Source organism: Castor canadensis, chromosome 1, assembly GCF_047511655.1.
Source record: "Castor canadensis chromosome 1, mCasCan1.hap1v2, whole genome shotgun sequence".
In the NCBI taxonomy this organism is placed as follows: Eukaryota; Metazoa; Chordata; class Mammalia; order Rodentia; family Castoridae; genus Castor; species Castor canadensis.
This window is the reverse complement of record NC_133386.1, coordinates 26,100,657-26,118,180: the sequence shown is the minus strand read 5'-3', so window position 1 is coordinate 26,118,180 and position 17,524 is coordinate 26,100,657. Positions and strand designations below refer to the sequence as shown.

General features: G+C 40.3%; 1 protein-coding gene across 2 annotated transcripts in view; it reads left to right on the top strand.

The window, feature by feature from the left end:
* Positions 1-17,524, top strand: part of Arfgef3 (ARFGEF family member 3) — a 141,641-nt gene that overhangs the window by 54,901 nt on the left and 69,216 nt on the right. For both annotated transcript variants that reach the window (XM_074073635.1, XM_074073642.1), the window contains 3 exons: positions 5,078-5,146; positions 12,932-13,054; positions 16,252-16,294. In XM_074073635.1, the coding sequence (XP_073929736.1) occupies positions 5,078-5,146; positions 12,932-13,054; positions 16,252-16,294 (235 nt within the window). The remainder of the gene's footprint in view (positions 1-5,077; positions 5,147-12,931; positions 13,055-16,251; positions 16,295-17,524) is intronic.

Here is a 17,524-nt window from a genome sequence, read left to right as displayed (position 1 = left end):
TGTTCTTTGCTGATATTTCTGTCCTTGCTGTTGCCAACTTAGAGTAAAAAAAAGAACTAGAGTGTTTCTGAAAAGAAGGAATTATGCAGTGATTTTTAAAATTTTATGAAGTTTTAAGCCAATCTGCAGAAGAGGCTAGAAGGCAATGCATGTTAAATAACAAAGCTAAACTTGCAACCAGGGCCAGAGTTGGGGTCTAAAACATCTCTGGTATTACAAATTTCTTCCACATACAAGGAAAAGTGAGGGCAAGGCCTTCTCTGGGCTGCACTCACATTATTAGTTACTTTCATGAGTTCTGGTAGTATATTTTGTTTGTTTTGTAAATGACATCTAGCATTTTGAAAAATGAAGCTACAACCACTCAAAGCACTTGTGCATAAATTAAGATAGTTTTCATAATAAGAGAATGTCATACTCATTCCATATGCCCCAATGTTCCCCACTAGGTCCCATGTGACTTAGTGGTAGGCTGACTCCCTCACTTTTGATGGCACTCTTACCTTCTTTTCTGGGATTAATTTATTAATTATATGTGTTACAGCCTGTTAAATTTAGAGTCCCATGAAAGCGTGAATCCAGGATTACAACTTGTGCATGACATGTTAGGCCTGGAAACACCTTTTCAGAGCACAGTGATTTTCTCAGTGCAGAATGCTCATCACAATTTGTTGCAATCGTTTATCTTGTGACTATCTTCATGCCAGATGTTAGCTCGGCAAGATCAGGGATTGTGTGTCTTTGTTCATTGCGGTATGCCCAGCACCTAGCAAAGGATCTGATGCTAGCCACATCTCAGTAAGCACTTGTTGAATGGATGAATGAAAGCCTGAATCATGCAGCACACATGCAGAAGTGAAATGGACAGGCCTCTCTCTCTCTCTCTCTCTCTCTCTCTCTCAGCAGCATTGAAATTTGAACTCAGGGCTTTATGCTTGCGAGGCAGGTACTCTCCTGCCCTAAATCCCCTGGAAATGGTCTTGTGGAGGATACATTTCAAACCTTAACAGAAATGGGCCCTTGAGCTCATAAATTTTACATAAATTACCACTGATGATGGTGAGTGTGAAAGACAGGTTCTGAATAAAGCATAACAGGAAGAGTTAAGTGGGGGGAATGTTTTATAAGTCCATTAGAGATGCTCTCTGGTTAACAGAGATGATTTTCTCCCTGTCTAGAATAAGGTCCTGCCCATTTTCTGGGCATCATGAATGGGAGCATATCAGATTATAACATCTCCAAATAGGTCACCTGAAATCTTAGTATCACAGGTTCAGGATCCTAAATGCTAGGGACCAGAAATGTATTTGATTTCTAAATAGTTCAGGTTTTGGAATGTTTGCACAGACTTTACCAGTTGACAATCTCTAGTTAAAAAATCTGAATGTTCCAAAATCCAAAGCCTTTTCAGTTTCGGATTTTGGAGCATTTCAGATTTTCTGATTGTGGATGCTCAATCGTATTGCCTTATGGCAATACAACCCTAAGATAATAGGAGATAAACACTTAGCCTACCTAGAGCATTTAAACTGATATGAAGCAAAGTTCCACTCACCTTTCCAGCATCTTCTGTGGTCTCTGCTTTTCCACTTCCATGCCTCTGCTCGAGACTTTTCCTTTCTGTGGCTCATTTTGCCCTCCATTCTTCTCCAGGATCAGAGATGGTTTTTCATGTACAAAGTCGGCTTTCTCCATAGTTACTGTGGCCTTGAAAATCTTTCTACACCTTTCGATTATAACTCATTTCTGAAGTACAGTTGTCAGGCCGCACTGTCTCCAATAGATGCGAGATGGCTTGATGCCAAAGATTGTACTTGCTTTATATTTATAATCCTGCAAGCATTAGAAACTTAAGAAACAATGACTTGAGTTGAGTAAGTATATGAAAGGGAGGAGCGCAATCTCCAAAAGAGTTATGCTTTTCAATTGAGGATTATCTGATTTTTCTAATGCACTTTTTTACTTAAAAAGAGCATTATCATCATGTATGTTGGAATTGCAATTATATCCTACATCAAAAGAAACTTGTTTAACCTCTGTGATGTGTGAGAAAACAACCCAAAGATATTCACCATTTGCCCACCTCCTACCCCCTTTTTGCAGTGCTGAGGATCAAACCCAGGGCCTCTCACTTGCTAAGTGTACATTCTACCACATCCCAAGCCCTTGCACTATTTTTTTAAAACTCCATTTAATTTATTTGTTCCTGTAGAAATCTTGGGGAGGTAAGATGGAAGTTTTAAAGATAAGGGATTATTGAACATAGGCAAAGTCACACAACAATTTCATACCACAGTCCCATCACTAGAACACTTGTAGCCTGACATCACAGCCCTGCTCTGTCATGGTTACAGCCACAAGGCAGGATGTGCCTGATGGAGAAACACTAATCATGATGGTGACATGCCCTTGGGGGGGATTAGTCCATGATGTCCCCTTCAGAAGAGCACACCTGTGCTCTTGTACCCCTCATTATTCCCTAGCCACATCTGTCCCATGCTGATCCCAATGTGACCATGTTTTCTAGACTCTTATCACTTGTGTCCCATTTTTACAATAAGTCAGATTAATTTTCTCCTTTCTAGTCTAATTCTAATCTTTTATTTTTTACACCCAGGTTTCTAGATACAGTTTTGGTTGAGGGATTGTCTCTTGCACATAGTAGCTATCCAATTATTATATTTTAACAAAATGACTTTGAACTTCTAATAACCATTGTAATGTTGTTCCTCTTTCCTCCGAAGCCTTAGCCTCTGTTTTTCCAATTTGCTTCTTAGCTTATTTATGGAGGCAGTGCCAGCCGTCTAGATTGCAAACTGTCCCTGTCACTCAAGTTCCTGCTGTGTTGGGGTAATTTAGTCAATATGCTATAATGACCCTGACAAGGGTATATTTCTGCTAGAACTGCCCTCAATATTTCAGTGCTCCTATTGTCCTTGGAGCCAACGTGCTCAGAATGTTAATCTAAACTTTTTTGCCCACTCATTATACAGTGGAAGTCAGACACATATTAATTTGTTGTTGCCCTCCGTTTCTCACACCCTGTCTGTGTTTGAATCCAGTGCATTAATGCTTACTAGGCGTCGGGAGCATTCTCAGTTTTATCATTTTGATAAGGCATTGCTCTCTGTTGCATCAGCCTGATTGGACACTATGCCCTGTATGTATCTTGTGAATCATGGGAGCCGGGTGAGGATGGGGGTGCAGGGACACCATTGGCCTGGCGATTAAAAACCTGCTGTGCTCTCCACACAACAAACTGCATGAGCTTAAGGAGCTGGCTTCATTAATGTGTTTCACTTCCTTTCATTGTTCTGTTTCTAGTTTTTTCCATATAGCTTAGTAAGTCTTTGAATATCACAGCCAGACACTAGGTCTGGAACGCCTTCCTTCAAAGGTCTTTGGAGCTCTGTCAGCATGGCTGGGGGCTGGGTAAGGCTGTCTGGGCTTCCTGTGCCCTGTGGCTGGAGGCCTCCCTCTGCCTTTGCTGAGACTGGATTTCTGAAAACTGCCAGTTCACAGTACTCAAGGCTTCCCTACAGGCTCACACCTGCCTCTCCAGCCACTGCTGGAGAGTTCCTGTTCACAGAAAACCCAATCAAATTTTGAAACTTTTCTAAATCTACTTTTGTGCACCTGTGTGAATGCAGAAGGAGATGGAAGGCAGAAAGTCAATGAGCAGGCCTATAAGTGATGTTAATAATAAACCAGCTCAGACAAATATTTGCTGTCATTATCTTCTTACTATAAAGTGCTGCCAGATGCTCTAAAACCCAAGAGTCCAGGTGGACCAAGTAACCTCCACAGACCACCATTGCCACCTCCACCAGCCACTCTCTCAAACCTTCCTGTCCCCCTGCCAGGGATCATGACATAAAAAATATGAAAGAGAAGCTGTGCAATGTAGAAAAAATTGAAGTGAGAAAGCAAGAGATGAGAGTAACTTTGGAGACTGATGCAAGTGCTGAAGTAAATAAGCCAAGGAGATGTTAGAAAGGGGAATCAGGGAGGTGACATTTGAGTTGAAGCCTCAAAGGATCAGGCTCCAGCACTGTCTTGTCTGTTTCCCCACCAAGAGAAGCCAGAAGCCAAATGGAGAGGGGAGAGTCTGTCCTCTTACCTACAAAACTAGAAGCAATCATTAAATGTCTTGGGCTTTTATTGATCGGTTTCCTAATAGCTCTGTAAGGAGAAAGCAGAATTTTAATGATCCTTAAAGATCTTGCAAATGTCTGTTTGTTTGGGATTTTTTGGTGGCACTGGAGTTTGAACACAGGGTCTCACGCTTGCTAGGCAGGTGCTCTTACCGCTTGAGCCACTCCACAGCCCAAGATCTTGCAAATATCATTGGCCCATTGTCAGCACATCTTAGGGAATAAGGGGAACCTGGGACTTGGGAATAAGAAAACCCCATGCCACGTCCTGGGGGAAATTGTAGGAGAGAAGAGGCAAGTGGCATAAGAGCACTTGTAATCCCACGTGGTTTGGGGAAGGGGATGGGACAGAGTGTGCCTGACACTGGAGCACAGGAAAAGACAGAGACTGCACTGCCCAGTGCGTCAGCGCATGGACTCAGATTACTTGAGTTCAAATTTCAGCTCCACAACTTGTGACTGTGTCAGCTTGGGCAGCCTACTTAATCATTCTGACTCTCAGTTTCCAGATCAGCACAACAAGAACAATCGTAATAACACTTATTTAAAACACCAGTCTACATGGTTCACAGGCCTTACCTAACACTGGGCCTGGACATTTTTTTTTCTGATGGTCACTATCATTTTTTGACTTCCCTTATTACTGGACAGATGTGGAGTTGTTAAGGAATGCTGCTTCTGGCCAGTTTTGCAGAGATCCTTCCTGTGGGGAGAGTTTTGTGGCCTTTCTATCTAAAGTCTACTCTCTCTTTTATTAGGCAATCTGTGGTCCCTAATGAGAGAGCAGTGGGTAGCATGGAAACATGAGATCAAGTGAAGGAATCACAAAGCTAGAACTGCGCAGATGGCCTATGGACCAAACATGCATTTCTGTAATTTTAACCCCTGTCTCTTCCTTCTCCCTTATTTCCTGTTGGACACAGGTTTTACTGTGCATCACCTACACCCCGACATTTGACCTGAATGGAAGTGCAGTGCTGAAGATAGCCGAGGTGAGTACCTCCTGTGTTTGTGCCTTCTGCTCACAGCTGCTTTGCCTCTCACTAGGATAAACACTGGAGTGGAACTGAGCCCCAGCAGTGGGTGAGACTCTCCTTGTTCACCTTAAGGAATTTCAGCTAAGGAATTGTTTGTGGGCAGCATGCTATGTGGCCCGCCACCCTTACTCCTAATGCCATGTGTCCCTTAGCCATCTGCATGCTGGTGCTTGCTTCACTTGAGGCTTTAACTGTGGGAATAACCGTACCAGGTCTACTCTGCTCTACTCAGGCATGTTGCTTTCTCAGTTTCTTTTTCCTGAGAGTAATGGCTAAGCATTTGGTTTTTTAAATGGTTTTTAAGAAACCAAGTATTCAATTTGAAGAGAGATTTATTCGTCCCATCCCATGGCTATCCCCTAAGCCCTGATGAATGCATTTTGTAGTAGACATAGTTGGAAAGGCCTCTGTTCAATCTGTACGCTAGCATAACATAACACGTGCCTTCCAGCATGCCCAAAATATGTCTGATGGAGAACCTAGCTTCTTGAGTGGCTGCATTGTCTCTGGCCTTCCAGAACATCATCATTTCAAGCTGAACTTCACCACACTTAGAAGAATTTTCCTTCCTTTGCGTGAAAAAAATATCTTCAGGATTTGCTTATTCTGGCAAGAGTACACATCCAAACTATAAAGAGGCAATGATTTTCTGAATTCTAAAATCATGGAGAAATGGCCTGATTATCAGCACTTAAGAGTAGTAGTTATTAAGCAGCTATATGTGCTATTTATTTTATAAATATGGCGTTGTATGGAATTAAAGAGTGCAATTAAGAGGATTTTTTTCTTGGCAGTCCTGGGGATTGAACAAGGGCCTCTTGCTTGTTAGGCAATGTTCAACCACTGAGCTTACATCCCTAGCCTAAAGGAAATCATTTTGAGCAGGTGGAGAATGTATAAAAGACAAGCAGCCAATCAGCTGAGCCCTCATTACACTATAAATCAGTTTCCAAATATGTATCCATAGATGTAGACAAACACTTTTCCTTAGCACATTTACATGCTTTACTCTTTGTAAGTAATGACATAGGACAGTTATTGATAATTGTTTCCAATAGAATTTTAAGAGCTTTCATGAGTGTTCTTATTTGTAGGTTCACTTGTCACAACAGTGTGGTTTCAGAGAACAGCAAGAGCAGGATTAGCACATAAGGAGCTTACTAGCCCTCACCATCCAGAAAAATATGGGGACATGCTATATGCCATTGCCCAGCAGTACAAGGGTGGCGCCCAGGAGAGGGGGTGGAGCCCAGGAGGAGGGGCAATAAGTTATAGGGCTTCAGGAAGGAGGGCTTCTGGAAGCTCCATGCTACCCTTGGAGAGGAAGAGGAAGCTTTCTCCATCATCTTCACTGAAATCAGTTTTGGAATGAGAGTCTGAATGACTCAAAATGTGCAGTTCCTAAACAGTGGATGCAGTGCCAAAACCAGAAAAGCAATGGCACAACCAAAAAAGAAAAAATCTTAGCCTAAGATCCACATAAAGACGAAGGCATTTGAGCCTGGTATAAGGATGGGCTCTGGAGCGCCACTGTTTGGTGCAAATCCCGGGTCCCCCACCTCCCCAGAGGGTTTCTATGGCTTCCATTGGTATCATGTTTGCTTCTGTAAAAGAAATGATGAGTACACCTATCTAACAGTGTGTTTCTAGCAATCACACACAAAACTATAATCCATGTAAAAAGCTATTACTGTAGGTCCAACCCTGTAGTAAGTGTTAAGTGTTTGTCGTGTCTTTTTTGAAATAGTTAGAGAAGCCATTAAAACAAGCCATTAAAAACCCTTGAAATGGTGGGAAGGAATTTAGCTGTCCTCTTCTTTCTTGTACTGGTATACATTGATAATTACTCAAGGATGGTGTTTACCCTGAAACCTGTTGATCAGGAAGTAGGATGTGTACTTAAGAATGAAAAATGAGACTATTTCCTCAAGGTGCTGCTGAAGCTATAAAAGGACCATTAAACTCTCAAAGTGTAAATAAGAAGGCAACCTTCATTTTATGTCTAACTTTAACTTGCTTAATTAAGCTACAATTATGAAAGTTTTTTCAGAAGAGTATTTTCTTGATTACAGTAGGAATAAAAAATACCGCCACATTTTAAAAATGGACAGTTACAAAATATTCAACAAGTATTATCTGTTCAATGTCACGAACAGTCATTACTAAACCTCTGTTGGATACATAGTCTTCCTCTTCATTGAAAGCTGAGGCCAATTTTTTTCTTTTTAGCATTATACACAGACTAGCGATCTGTTGAATTTTCCAAAGATAGTTATTTTAATATCAGAAAAGGCTGAGGGTGTAGGAATTGCCAAGGACTTGTAATAAAGGAAAAGATCAAGTCATAGCCAAAAGCTCTCTGGGGCTAATTTGAAGTTGTTTAATGACATTGTTCCATTTAGAATGATTTGGGACATGTCTGCGTGCCTACTGAAGACTCCTCTATGGAATTTCTCAGAGGCAGAAAGCCCAGGTTGTAAATGTGTATTTGAAGGTTTGGTCTTACCAACTTCTGGAACTTCTAGTCTTTGATCCAGTGGCATTCTGACAGGATTGGGCAAAACCCATTTCAATGACCATTGCTTTTTCTCTGACTTTCATATTCTCAGGGACCTCCCTTTCTCACTGCTTCCATCCACCCATCTGTCCATCCAAACATGACTAGTGATAATAACTACTAGTCACTAAGTCCTAAGGCATGACAGTGACTAGCATTTTGTATATATTCTCCTTTACTCTCCACCACAATCCAGCTAAATAAAGAACCACAAATGAGTTTAACTTGCTTGCCCAAGTTTCTGTAACTATTCAAACCTGGCCTTTTACTGTGCAAACATGCTATTAACCACTATGCTGTACAGTCTTAGAAAATGTTAGTAGAGTCTTGCCATAATATTGGTAACCAACTAAAATTCCTAAGCATTGTGTCCCCCTTGGGCCTTCCCTGAGGGCCTAAGTTGTTTTTGTATGTGGTGTTTTTGCAAATGAAGCTGAAAGAAGTATGGAGATATTCTACTTTTTTTGTGACCATAGATTCAAGTGACCATTAGGAGTGTGCCACTGTCTCGGACATCTCAACTTATTGATGTTTTATCTTTTCTGAGCATTATGTCGCCATCAAAAGATCTAGAGTTAGTAGTAGTTCTGCTTGTTAACCCTTGGGAGCTTAAAAACATTGAGACTCAAGAACTGCCCCCAAAGATTTTTATTTAACTCTTCTAGTTGTCATGGAAGTATTTTCTTTAATTGGGCTCATTTCTAGCCTTTGAGATGTTTCATGATACTTTTTTTTTTACTCTGATGCACTATTCTGAGACAAAAAGTAGCCTACAACTAAAGGACAGTCTCCATATATATTTCAGAAGAAAGCTAGGCACGATAACCTATGCCTAGAATCCCAGCTACTCTGGAGCTGGAGATAGGGAGGGTCATGGTTGGATGCCAGTCTAGGCAAAAAGCTCGTGTGGCTCCATCTCAACCAATAAAAGCTGGGCCTGGCGACGTGCCTGTCTTCCCAGCTATGCAGGAGGGAAAAATGGGAGGATCCCAGTCCAAGCCAGCCTGGGCAAAAACACAAGACCCTATTCAAAAAATACCTAAAGCAAAAAGGCTGGAAGTGTGGTTCAAGTGGCTTAGGTGGTAGTGCCAGCCTAGCAGGCAGGTGCAAAATCCTGAATTCAAACCCCAGTACTGCCAAAACAGGACAACAACAACAACAAAAAAATTTTCTTCCAAGTTGAGATCCAAAAGAGAAACCAGCCAACTTCCCTACTCACAGGGTGATCAGACTTACCTATCCGTATATTTCCCAGGAATAATACAACTTCAGTTCCCCCTGTGTGTATGTTTGTACTGATTCAATGAGGTGCATCTTGCTACCTACCCACCTGTTAGGAAGGAGGCCTCTTTCAGAGGCCTCTTTTAGTTACCTGGTGACTGAGATGTCACCATGATTTATTATAGCATGTAGTCATTCAGTGATAACCAAAATTTTCTCTAGTTTTTCTGGATCAACAAGCGTTTATAGTCTTCCTTATATAGAGTATGTTTCTTTTGCTTTCTTGTAATTCAATCTCTGATCCTTTCTATCCTTAATCACCATAAATTATTTTTCATCTCCAGTTTCTTTTTCCAGTTGAAAATATACTAGCTCTTCCTTTTATGGAATTGATGATTCAGTATTGTGCACATTTTTAACCCAGCACCACATCACTAACCCCATTCAGACAGGAAAGAGAAGGCACTTGTGGAATTCAACAAAGTGAAGGTCATATGTATTTTGCAAAGCTAAGCAAATTTCTCTTTAGGTACCTCTTTTAAAATTTAGGCTCACTTTGGCCAATATGTATTGAAGAGCAACTGTGTTCCACTCTGCTACTTCTCACCAATAATGTGACAGTTCCACCCTGATTTTAACCTAGTATTATTATTCATCAGTTCACTTACCCAATACTCAAAAACTTTTATTGTGTACGCATGTCTTTAGACTTGGCGGTTTTGTGTTCTTTTTCCTTCTGCTTTTGAGTTTGTCTTTGTTTTGTTTTTGTTTTGCTTCATTAACCACTGATGTTTTTGCTCTCAGTTTTGTTTAGCATGTCATAAAGCTGGACGTCCACAAATGCATGAAATGATCAAAATGTCCATTCTGACCCTCCTCACTGCCCTGTGTCTTCGTGCGTTCCCTGGTGATCAGGGGCCTGTGGCTTTCCCCAAGGTATTTCACTTGGCCCTCTGAGCCTCTGCCAAGGTGCAGGCCTGAAGCATTTCAAGAGTCAGTTCTACATAATGAAAGCAAAGGACATGGGGAGGTAGAACAATATTGGGGGGACTAAGAGGAGAACACATGAGCTCTTTTCCGGAAAGTCAGCCTGCCTTTGGACTTGACATTCTTTTAACTTCACTTATCCACTGCACTCATTTTGGTACTGCTCTGTGGTGGAGAAAGAAAAGCATTCATTTTGTGAAAAATCTCTGATCTTGAGGGCAGTGCTCAGGTTTAAGATGGAAGCCCTAGTTCTGTGCCCTTTTGGTTTGCCAATTTTATTATTACTATAGCAAGTACAAGAAGCTTTCTTTAGGAGCTATCAGGATTGCTGACAAAGCATTTCTTCCTGAGTACCTAGAGGTAGCGATGCTATCAACAAGATGGTAATGTTTATATTTAATATGGGTCTCTTTGTTGTAGTCGGTATATATATCTATATTCCCAACTTTGGTAGAATGAGCTTCTTAAATACTTTTCCTTAGCCGAGTAAACTAAGAGGTTTTCCTTAATAAAATACCTCCTGTGATAAGTCATGTCCAATGTTTTCCCCATGGTATTAGACCAAAAACAGTGGGGACATTAAGACTCACACACAAAAGAAATGTGTGTCATTTGCAAAGTTCTTTTCTGTATATAACACTGTTATAAAAAATCTTATTCCTTGGGTGTACTTTTTTTCATGGGTATAAAGGGACTGATAGACTTTCTTAAGGGAGGTTGCCTTGTGCGTGTAGCTCAGGGTTCAAGAGAATTTATATTAAGTGTGCAGCTGAGCTCTCAAAACAGTTGTCCTTTCATCTTCAATGCTTTACACTTTTAAGTCTTAAAAGTCCTCCTTAAATGCATACATAAAAGCTTAAAAATTAACACTTATAAAGATTTCTTGGAAAAATGTATGATATAAAAAAATCTGTTAATTGCATGGTACAAAAGATACTTGTGTGTCTAATGTGACTATGGAGAATTTGACTTCATCAAAGTACAACGCTGAACTCATTTAGAAGTGTTTCAAGTTTTCTAAATTATTTCATCACATGCCAAACAGAAGTGTTGGGGATTAAAACACTTTTTAAAGCATGTGTAAACTATGTCCCTTCTTATCCATTATAACCCATAATCATTTGAGAAAATGAACTTAAAATTCACACATCCTAAAAAGGTTTATGAAAAGTTGTTTGTAATTCACTGTTTTTTAACTATACAATGAATTGATGTAGGCCAATTTCCAAATTCAATGTTAAGTTTCAAATGCTCCTTTGAAATATTAAGCAACCTCTAGGAGCTAAACTAAACTTTCAAATTGTACTTACTTTGGGGGCTTGGAGGTGTAGGTCAGTGGCAGAGCACTTTCTTAGTGTGCACAAGGCATACTAAGCACCACAAAAAGAAAAAGAAAATGTTTACTTTACCTGGTTAAGCTGCTACACATATCTTAATATCTAGCCTCTCATCTCAATTAACAATCATCCAATCAAATTGTCCATTTAGGCAAAAACCTCTGTTTTCATTAGAGATAATCTTAAAGCTATCCCTAGAAAAATAATTGAGGTGCATTAAGTCCCTCTTTTCATCTTGTTATCTTTAACTGTTTTGTGACATTCAAAGAATAGAAGAATATCTTACAGTGGAAAAAAAAAAGACAAATTTAAAGTGTGCCCATCCCTGTAGCTTGAGGAAAATTAGTGGCAATAAAGCCTGGGAAGTCATACCATTTAAAATCATCATTATCAAATAAGGGATTTTTGCTTTTAAAAATTGGGATTTCTCCATCAGTAACCACCAGGGACTCATCTTAGGTTCAAGTAGAAAGACCCAAAGAGGCCACAACTGACTGCTCATGCGTTCACTCAGTAGGACACAGGTCAGGAAACTGAAGTAGCATAGTATCAGGCATGTGTCCTTCGTAGGAGCCCTCACAGGTGACCTCGTGGGTGTAGAGGATGAGAGCACTTCAGAAGGAACTGTCAGGACAGAATCCCCTTCTACCAGGAATTTACAGTTGATTCGCAGCTGCTCCCATTCAGGTGCAGCTTAGCAATCAGGAAACATTTTCCCATAAGCTACTCAAATAGATTGTTGTGGTGGTGACAGTACCAGGGATTGAACCCAGGGCTTCCTGTTTGCCTAGCAAACGCTCTACCACTTGAACCACACCCCCAGTCCTTTTCCCTCCAGTTTGTTTTTCAGATGGGCCTTGTGCTTTTACCAAGGTGGCCTCCAACCTTGACCCCCTACCTATCTATGCCTCTTCCTAGCTGGGCCCATAGGCAGATGACATCTTGCCCAGCCTGGTTTTGTTTTCCTTATTTGTTTTTAAATTTTTGGCACCCCTCGGGGGTTGAACTCAGGGTTTCAAGCTTGCTAGGCAAGTGCTCTACCACTTGAACCATGCCTCCAGACCCCAGCTTAGTTTTGAGACAGTTTTGCTAACTTTTGCCTAGATTGGCTTTGAGCTGCAATCCTCCCATCTCCACCTCCCAATTAGCTGGCATTACATGTGTGGGCCACCACACCTGGCACCCATTTCCATAAACTGTTCTACTTTCATCAAATATCCAAGAAGGACACAGTTACAGAATTAAACCAAGGTCAAATTTGTTTATAGTGCTGGCAAAGTGTTTCCATAACTCTTTACCCACACTTTATAACCCATGAGTTAATAAATTCTATTCTACTCTGCCATGAAGGGAGCTTTTTTCAGCTTCCTGAATTTGTTCTTAGAATTATTTGGTTCATATAAAACTTGCTACTTTGCATTCCCTGGTCATCCTCAGGGAAATCTTACTTTTTCCTATATGCTTAAAAACAAATTTCCAGAGATCTTAAACATGTTTGACTATCTTCATTAATAAGAAGTCTGAAGTCAGGCTGACTTTCTGTATTAGAACTCAGTGTCCTCACTGGTTAATACCAAAGAATGTTAGTGATAACCTGACGTCCTGAGCATGCATCTTGCTACCTTATTTCCTTACCAGGTGTGCATCGAGACATACACATGCAGCTGTCACCAGCGTAGTATAAACACTGCTGTGCGGGCGACCCTCAGTCAGATGCTGAGTGACCTGACTTTACAGCTCCGACAGAGGCAGGAGAACACGGTGAGCCTGTGCCACGCCACATCCAGCATGGTCTTGGTGGTGTCTATGTGTGTCCTAGCATGCTGTGTGACCTATATCTGAGGACCCTCCTACCATGGCTTCTCCCCACTGGCAGTACTTAGGAAGGGCTTGTTTGTTTTGGAAGAACAATTACTTAGATCAGTTAAGCTGCTTAGAGTCACTTTTTAATCTTCTTATATTCAACATTTTAATCTAAAATATTGTGATGACCAATGTGAAATTAGGAAAAATGAGTGGCAGTGCATCTCATGATTGTAAGGTCTGGTGTTTTCCTTGGTCAACTAAAAGGTTAGGACAAGAGGTTCCCCTCACTTGCTGGGGCTGTCCTTTCCTCTGATGTCATAGCCTACCAGATATTTTCACTCTAAAAGGGAATAGATCATCTGAAATGAGTTTCTAAGGAAAACTTAAATGCACTTGGCTTTTTGTATATGCCATGAGTTATTTTCTGGGAAGGTCAATGAGAGGATGATTCCTCTCTAAAATTGATGTTTTTGTTTCGTTTCTAAATCTGCCTCTCATCACAACTCAGATTAAAATTCTCAGAAAATCTAGCAAGGAGTGCTCTAAAGTAGCATTAGTTAGTTTTTAAATAGGAAATACAGTTGAGACAGAAAGATCTCAGAAATTAACTTTACAGAAAGCAAGGTTTCATGTTTAATTTCAGTGTTGTCTCATTTTTAGCTTTAGCTATTTTCTAATTTTTAGAAAATCATAGAGTTGAGGGAAACCTTACAGATGGTCATGTTAAGTGTCTTTATTCCTCATTTCACAGATGAGATGAAGCCCACAGAGATGAAATTGAAATGTAAAATAATGAGCTTATTAGGACAGAGGCAGAAGGAAAGCCCTGGACTCCCAGCTTGCTCTCACTCCATATGAGCTATGGCAGCCAGGGTTGAAAAACAGCACTAATCTGGCAAAACAAATATTGAGTTTTTTTCTTTTGTGTTTGCTGTGTCTGAAGCCTAAGTTTCTATTAAAATTGTTAATGAGATATTTTTATTACTTTAGCTCATCCCTTGTTAAAAATAATTCCATCTACACTAGGATTTTAAATATAAGTGCAGGAATAGTTATTTTTAAATCTATAAATAGACTCCAAATCAGAAGAAAAAAGCATTTTTTAATGAAACTAAATATAAAATGTTAAGAATTTGTATATTAATATGCAGTCATGTTCTGTCCTCGGTAAATGATAACACAATTAAATACTCTAATATTAAACAATATCTTAATGTTTTAAAATGAAACATTGTAGTTTCAAAGTGCTTTCAATTTTGTTCACTTAATCTTATTTTTTAAATTTTGAGGAGAGGGCAGTCATACACCATGTTTTTTTGGTCAGTGACAGACCACATAAATGACAGAATCTTACAGGGAACTCAAGGGTATTGTAGACTGCACCATCTCTCTCTGCAAGTACAATCTGTGATACTCACACAACAACAAAAACCAATCAGCACTAAATTTCCTAGAGAGTGTCCCATCACTAAGTGACACATGACTATAAAGTTGCAAGTCAACTATCTCAGTCTGTTAGCTTATATCGCTCTTCCATAATTGTGACAGGTGTAGTTGAAGAGCCCTGGATTGTACTACAGAGTTTATCTGCCTCTGTTATACCCAGGTGTGACCAATCAGTCTTCTGGTCCTACTCATAACTGAACATCTGGACTCACCCCAACCAGAAGCAGGATCCTAAGTTAGTTAGGAAATAGTGTTTCCTGTTATTTCCTCTCTATTACTTGTGGATCCCTTTTGGAAAGGTGAGTTCACATCCCAGGAAACAATTTTCAGAACGCTAATGTTTAAAGCATTTGTGGTGTCTAGAGGAAGACACAGGTTTTGCCACATAAGAATTAGATATTTTTCCAAACACTATTAAAGAGGAGAAGTCCACAGGAATGGTGAAGTCTGTTCTAAGAGGCTGTGTGTTCCCCTGGGGACACACAGTACTACCTTGGAACAATGGGTAGACTTTGTAGCAAAGATACCACAGGCCACCTGAGAATTAGAAAGACCTAAATACAGTGGAAAGAGAATAAATAATGTAGAAAAGAAATTACTGACACGAAGGGTGTCTTCAACCTGTCCCCTCCCTACTCCCAGGGCAGGTTACAATTTTGATTCTGTTTCCTCAGGAATCCAGAGTTACTGTCCAGTTTTATTACTGAAGTATTTAGATGATGATAGCCACTGTGAAATTCTAAATTGCTCATTTCAAAAGGCAACAATGCCACATGTAAATATTGAGGGGTGGGGATGGAGGTTCATCTGCCCTTACATATAATTCTGGTAAGTTTCTTTTGAAAATGTTGTTCTAACCTTAGGTTTAGCTATAGACACTGATGCAACATTTCATAAAAATTGCTGTGGAGCTGCTGAGCTTGCAAATTATGAACGGAGAAGAGAAGACTTGTGCCTGTAGCAAGTTTAAAATCACCAGCAGGATGGGATGACTTATATGTCTGGTGGTTAATGGTCACAGACATGCCTCCTTGTCATCTCCTTGTGCAGAGGATTGGTAGTGTGAAGGGTTTCCTTCCCTTCGCAGCTCTGTGGACACTGAGCAACGGCTGAGATGGAAGTGAGCGTTTTTACATCCATTTTTCCCTCGGTGCTGTCTCTGCCCTAATAGTTCTGGCTCCACATAGCAGCAGCTGGTCTGATGCCACTGTTAATTTGCTCCTCTTTCAAACAGGACCATGTTGCTCTGAGCTGTGGTTCTCTTTGACCTGTATTTTGAAGGCCGCAATTTGGTCTTTCTTATGACTAGTCTACATCTGAGGGCCAAACACAGTGTAGTCTATGATCTTGGGAGAAATTATTGTCTGTGCAAAGCTTAACTCATCTCTTTAGGTAGGCATTGCCGCAAGTCATAGATCAGGAACCTGGAATCATAAAGCTCACCATGGGGCTTAAACTCCCAAGTAGTGGATTCTAAAGTGAATTTTTGAGGGAACTAATGGAGCGGAGTTCTAAACATCACAGTCTTTCTTGTAAATGCAGTGAATGGTGAAATGCTGTCAAGAGCTGGAGTGTGTGCTTAGCTCAGGTAGCTGAAACCTGAGCACTCGGGATGCCAGTTCACATTCTAGAAATTTCCATTGGCTAAGACTCGGAATTTGTACTGCATAAATCTCCTAATTGTCTGTGTGTGTCTCCCTCACTAGATAATTGAAAACCCAGATGTCTCGCAGGAATTCGGGAGTCAAGGTATTGAATTTGATTTTTCACTAGTTCAGTTTACAAAGGAGGTACAAGAATGCCTACTATGTGCATGGTGTCGGGGGTGTACAGATGACAAGAGCTCTGGTGTCGGTTCCTGCTCTCCTTGGAGGCTTTCCTTGGCTTTGCCTCTCTGGGTTTTACCTAAATGCTGCCTTCCTTCTGTTCCTGTGCCAACTGCACCTACTCGTGTTCCAACTATGTAAAGAAAAGTGACTCTGGATGTTCCTCCCATTTGGAGGCTTTTTGTTTATTTTTTGTTTTAGGATTTTGATTTTTGGTTTTTGGTTTTGTTACTTTGTTCTCCATGAAGCCAGATTCAATTGCTAAAATGACAGTTGGGAAGAAGGCATAAAACCCTGATTACCAGGCAGCACGAGGCACCAAAACTTTGCCAGATACCAATTTCTTAACATGAAAAATAAGTCACCATACAGGTTGTCTGGCACACAGCCCAATTTAAGTCACTGATGAATTCAAGTTAAGGAACTTTCTTTCTCATCCACAGGGTCTACATACAATTGCCAAGCAATTTAATTTTCAAGAATAGCTTTGAGAGTATTATTTTTACAGAAAGATATGGAAAATTCAAATCTTTTAGTTCAAACAATGAAATGTATGTTTTATTTCAGAATTTACTCAGTAACTTTAAAAACAGTAGAAAAATCTGTTTTATGGGTTTTTCCAGCTAATAGAGAGAAAAGGTTGGGAATGGGGAGAGGATGAAAAGGGAGGGATGAGGGGAGACAGAGAAACATCTGTACAGCCATAATTAAAAGAAAAAGAACAAGAGAAAGCAATGAGAAAGGGAAATGGCTTCAAGTCGTTTACTCTAAAGCCTTCTGTAATGCATCGTTTTAGTCCCATCTTGCCTCATTCTTGGGCTGTATGCCGGGAAGTGTCACAGCATCTTTTCTGCTTTTGATGCTCTCAAGGATATGCTGCAAGATTCCCCACCTGTCCTTTCCTCCTCAACACTAAGGCTTTTGCATTCTCATAAAACTGTCTCTTAATGTAAGATAGTTTTATAGACTAAAAAGGGAGTCAAAGTCATTTTGATCAAGTATATATCTCTAAAAATATATATTAGCAAATCAGGCATAGCAGGGAAGGCCTATAATTCCAGTTGCTTGGGATACTTGGGAGACTGAGGCAAGCAGGAGAATTTCAAGTTCAAAGCTAGCCTGAGGCGCTCTCTCTCTCTCCCTCTCTCTCTCT